Source organism: Macrotis lagotis, chromosome 1 (genome assembly GCF_037893015.1).
Source record: "Macrotis lagotis isolate mMagLag1 chromosome 1, bilby.v1.9.chrom.fasta, whole genome shotgun sequence".
NCBI classification, from domain to species: Eukaryota; Metazoa; Chordata; class Mammalia; order Peramelemorphia; family Peramelidae; genus Macrotis; species Macrotis lagotis.
Window position 1 is genome coordinate 447653529 of NC_133658.1, and position 6000 is coordinate 447659528.

Consider the following 6000-nt stretch of genomic DNA (forward strand, 5'->3'; position numbering starts at 1 on the left):
CTATTTATCATATACATACATATATGTATATGATAAATAAGAAATATATGGAAAGGCACTGGATTTTAATTGAGACTTGAAGTCAGGAGGTAGAGATAAGAAGGGAGAGCATTCCAGGTATAGGAGACAGAGAAATGCCTGGAGCAGAGATGGAGTGTCTTGTTTGTGAAACAGAGGTCATTATCACTGAGTCAAAGAGTTCATTGGAAGGTTATAAGTATTAGAAGACTTCAAAGTTAGGAAAGATGGGATTCAGTTATGAAGTGATTCGAAACCCAATAGAGGATTTTGTATTTGATCTTAGAGGTGATGAGAAGCCACTGGAATTTTATTAAGTAGGGAATTGACACAGTAAGATCTGTGCTTCAGGAAGATGACTTTGGTGGCTGAGTGAAGTATAGATTGGAATGAGGATAGATTTGAGGTAGGCAGACTCACCAGAAGACTGTTAGAATACTCCCAGCATGAAGTGATGAGTGCCACTCTAGGATGGTGGCAAGTGTCAGAGGGGTTCTAATGAATGGACAAAGAATGGTTCTTCTCTATTCTGTTAGTAATTAACTATGAGACACTTAGTTAGCTTTTCTTAGCAATATCCAAGACAATTCCAAAAGACTTTGATGGAATTCTGAGAAAGAATTATGTAGTCTAAATGCAGTTTGAAGCATATATTTTCACTTTTTAAAAATATTTTTTGTTTTTTCTTTCCATTAGTTTTTCCCTTTTGTTCTGAGTCTTCTTTCACAATATGTTTAACATAGAAATATGTTTAACATGATTGTACAAGTATAGCCTATATCAAATTGCTTGTTGGTGAGGGGAGAGGGAAGGGAGGAAACTCAAAATCTTATAAAAATGAATGTTGAAAACTATCTTTAAATATAATTGGGGAAAAAAGAAAATAGTATTAAGAAAAAAAACCCACAGAATAATCTCAAATTCCTTTCTGTTGTAGTATGATTGTGTGAAGAATATTCCTGATTCTAAGTTACTTATCCTTAAATTTGAGAAATCATCTTATTTTTATTGATTCTTAAATTTAAGTAATAGACTATAAATTTCATTATTTCTTTTTTAATTGATATTTTTCCAATTATGTGTTATAGAAATTTTTCAACATCCATCCACTTGCATATTTATGTTACAAATTTTTCTAACCTCAGTGACAAATAGTCTGGTAAAAGTTATATGTGTAAATTTGTGTTTTAACATATTTACATATTGGTCATTTTGTGTATGAGGAATTAGGACTCAGGGAAAAGAAAGAAAACCTTGGGATAGGGAGGAAAAAGATAAGAGAAGTTTAAAAAACTGAACATAGGATGCATTCGGATTCTGTGTTTTTTTTTAATCCTCTAGATATGGATGGCATTGTCCCTAACAGATCTCCCAGGGTTGTCCTAGATCTTTGAACTGCTGAAAGGATCTGTATCCATTATGTAAACCTCATTTTTTCCATGGCCCAATGTATTTACTTCACTTCCTTTCTGAGACTTTGCTAGAATAACAAAATTAAAGGGTTGAGAGACAGGTAAAGATGATGAGTTGGAGGAGTGTGCAGCCCATCCCATTACAGCCAAATATTATAGCAAAGCTTGAGGAAAGATACTAGAATCAAGGATTAATCAAGAAATCCACAGAGTAACTTCAGTGGATGCCTGTTTCCAGGCCCAGTCAGCACAATTAGAGGGAGAGAATTAGAGGCCTGCAGGTACTGAGGAAAGAATCCTAATTAGAAAGAACTATTCGTTGCTCAGACCAAGAAACCTGCAATTCTGTATGCAGAACTTTTTAACATTAGGAACTTGAGTCAGCAGCTATCTTCAAGACTTTTCACTAAGTGCCAACATAAATGTATTTTCTATGCCTTTTTTCCCTACCTTTAAAATGAATATTATTACTTTTAGTCTCATTAAAGTAATTGTAGAGATCATAGGGAAGTAATTTACGAAACATTTGAAGTGTTTTGAAAGGAGCTATATCAATTCTTTTTTGAGACAATCAAGGTCAAGTAACTTCTTCACAGTCACATAACTAGTAAATGTTTGACATCAGATTTGAACTCAAGAACTTCTGACTCCAGAGCCAGACATCTATCAATGTGCGTCCTAGGTGCCTCAGAATCTATATCATTTTTTAAAAGTATTGTTGATTTATTTAATCAAAATGACCTGGAGGACGGATTGTGTAAGCTACTTGGATAGGCAGTAAATGTATGAGTCACAACCACTTAGTTTTCTGTTGTTCCATGTTTTCCTAGGTCTCTTCCATCTCTTACAGATATAGTAGCTTAACTGTATAAGTCAGTGGGATTTTATGAAGCTATGTAACTGACATTTTTCTCATTTCTGAGATCAAATTTTTACAAATCATTCAACTAGGATAAATTGAGAATTTTGTTGTTCTGGTGGTTATTGAAATACAAGACACTGCAAAACATGATACACAAGTACTTTTTCCTAACTCCTTATCTCAGCAAGATTATCCAAAGAGAAAGATGTTATTATGATTAAGAAGGAGTCCAAGTCAATATGAGTTAATCTGATTCTGAATTTGTAATGATTAACCATCACTTTTGATCAATAATAGAAAGATTTCTTGAGGCAAGTTATATATGTAATATTGTGGTAGAATATATTTAGCCTATTTTTAAATAATTTAATATATTAGATGAAGAAGAGTGCTATTAATTATATGTCATGTAACTATTAAAGCAGAACTAGTAGAATCTCTGAAAATATTTTATAAGCATTTCATTTGAGAAGTAGTAAAAATAACAGAATAGAATATTAAAATATTCAGACCACTCATTCATATTGCTCCCCACTTTGTCTCTCAATCAGCCCTAATTAGCAAGGCTTTACTATCTATTTTGTGATAGTTATTGTAATGTGGATCCTAATATCCAAAGTGTATACCTTCTGATAAAAGCAAAGCATTGGATTTATCTCTGTGAGAAATCCAACTAATGCTTCCTAATCTGTGAATATAATGAATTTTTCCAATGAATCTCCTGACTGCTACTACCATGCTTCCCATTTGTTGAAGACTACTTTGATAATTTTAGTATTATTTGAATGATAATCATCATGCATATCAAAACACTGTATTTTTCTTTAAAATTATCACAATGTTCTTCAAAGCAAAAGACTTTTGCCACTTGGAGTTTAGTCTTTTTATTTAACAAAGCCTGTAAAATAAATTGCTTCATTGATTTTGAGTTAATTTCAGAGTTATTAAGTAATTGACCAGATTCACTCCCCACAAAAAGCATCCACACAATCTAATCCAACATACATGACACAGAGAATACTTTCATTTCTTTTGTATCTAGCTTTGTGCTATATGTTTATTTGTGAAAGAAGTTCCATGCATGGATCCTGTAAAAAGGAGACAAACCAAGGAGCAAACTGGAATGTGTTGCAAAGAAAGGGCAGGGGGGATGAGAGTAAATGAAAACTTCAGGGAAAATTTTACACTTAAAAAAACTTCTCTATAAATTTTTTTAAAGAAGACTTCTCTGTGTATCATCAAAGGAAATTTTGAGTTTAATTGTTATGCTTTGAGCAAAGAACCTCCCTCTCCCAAAGAAGAAATTTAATTAATAGACAAATTCTATAGTCTTTTTGTCAAGAAAACTTCCATTGAGTACACAAGAATGTGATTTCCTTTCCATTAGAATAGTCTCATTAACTATGTGGGTTTTTTTTTTTGTTTTTGTTGACAATAAAGTGTAGGAGCATGTATTTGGTTTCTAGTTTTTGAGCAGCAATTTGGAATAAAAAATGTTTTATTTACTCTGGGAATTATAACTATTATTTACATACCTTTTTATACAATTTGCACATTGAAAGGACTTAAAGTTTATAGAACTCAATTCTTTGCCCTCTGTGTCATACCAATGCATTCATTCTGATTATTAAATGGTCCATTGTTATCACTATCTATTTTTAATTGAAGAATGTAATATTAAATATATTATAGCAATTGAACCTATGTAATATGCTACACATGAAAAAATCTTATGAGCTAAGTAACAGGTGCCAGAGTTCCAGTGTTTCCATGGGTGCTAAAATGGACACTTGTCTTAAAAGGTGCTACAGTATAGCCAAAACTTTAGTGAAGGAAGCTGCCAACATTTACTATATTATTGTTAAAGAATGAGTCATCTGCAAATTGTATTCTTGTATAGCCTTTATATTATGATGTATCCCTAAGCTATCATAGAAATCTGTGATATTTCATAAGATAGACCAAGAATTGAATTACTTCTGCTTTCATCTAGGCTATCACTTAAAGTTTTTCTCAAGTTGTTGGCATTCTGTACCCGTGTGTCTCCCTTACAATAATGCTTTGTTTTTTGACATGACCACCAGGACAGCTTGGTCCAGTGCAAACACTGGCCCTTTCAGCTAGTACATTCCTAACACTAATTCCCTTTTTTTCATTCCCCTCCCCCCCATTCCAGGTTGGAAAGGTTGGTGGACGTACTGAGGAAGAAGGTTGGAACAGGGACCATTAGGACGGTGATCTGATTGAAAGCTTCAGTCTGGGGAAGTAATCACATCTGGTGACCAGGCTGCTTCATTCAACACTGTGTAAACACTAAAGCCTTCACTTAACAAACAGTTGTTAGAAGTGGGACACTTCAACGACATACCAAGCTGAGATAAAATCAAATCACAAATGTTTAACCACTTTGCTGCTGAGTTTGGGTTATTTATTCAAATGTATTAACCACAGACTTTTACCAATGGGTGGCAAATGGCTTAGCACATACTTTGGAACTATTTCTTTTGTCCCAATTTATTTTTAAAGTGTTTCTAAACTGAGGAACCAATATAGAAACATGATGCAGCTCAACTGGACATGTTTTCCCATACTGCCTGCTTCAGAATCAAAACTTATCAAGGCAAATATTGTACAAAACTAAATCCACTATGTTAGGTCAAGATTTCAAATACCTGCATATTTTAATATTGAATATGTTTCTGAATCAATGAAAAAAGTGCAGATTTAAGAAGAAGCTATGATTACTATGTAGAAACAAGAATACAGTACTTACATATAACCTTTGATAGCATTAAAGGGAATTAAACATATACACTAAGAGGTAGTTGTGCAAAATATGCCTTATAAAGAGTTCTGTCACTAAGGTCACATCCATGAAGGAATTTAGTCTCACACACACACACACACACACACACACACACATACACACACACACACACATACACACACAAACACAGAGGAAGCATGAAGTCTTAAGAACATGTTTGAGGACTGTCTTATTTTTAATGTGCCTTCACAATGTTGTTTATCATCACTAATATTATTATTAAAAATTGCAATGGATAGCAATGAGCTAGATTTAGTTAAAATGTATATGTATTATATATTTCTGTCTTCTGTGTTTGTTGTCTGTCTCAAATAAATTAGCATACATCTACATGGCCTTGACCTAAAATATACTAGGTCATTGAATCTGAGAAATAATCTTTTCATAATTTTAACCAGATTGTCTTTGTATTTGGCAGGAAGAATGAGAAATATTTGGTAAAACCATGATAATTTTTTAAAAAGATTTCTAAAATGAAATTTTAATTAGAAAAATTAAGACTACCTATTATTTTTCTTAAACAATAAAAATAGCTTAAATTTATATAGTGCTATCGTTCTACAAAGGTTGAAACTGATAATATGATTGTCAGAGAATAATATTAGTTTCATGTAATTTCAAATTGTCTTTGGCTAAATAGATGCTTGGCATATGAGATTAGATGGGAGTGAGTATGCTACCTGGTAATAAGGCAACTTGGATAAATCAGTGGAAATGGTGTAATTATGTAAGAAATTTTCTATGCCAACTATATTTTTTAAAATATCAAAAGACAATCAATATGGTTATATGTTTAGCATGGTTATAAATGTAGAGCCTATATCAGATTACTTTCTGTCAAGGGAAGATGGGAGGAAAGGGAGGGAGGGAGGGAGAGAGAA

General features: G+C 32.7%; 1 protein-coding gene across 12 annotated transcripts in view; it reads left to right on the top strand.

The window, feature by feature from the left end:
- MIPOL1 (mirror-image polydactyly 1) overlaps positions 1 to 5449 on the top strand; it is a 540848-nt gene extending 535399 nt beyond the window's left edge. For all 12 annotated transcript variants that reach the window (XM_074213408.1, XM_074213404.1, XM_074213409.1 and 9 more), the window contains one exon: positions 4469 to 5449. In XM_074213408.1, coding sequence (XP_074069509.1) covers positions 4469 to 4535 — 67 coding nt within the window. In that variant the 3' untranslated portion in view covers positions 4536 to 5449. The remainder of the gene's footprint in view (positions 1 to 4468) is intronic.
- Positions 5450 to 6000: the final 551 nt, after the last annotated feature.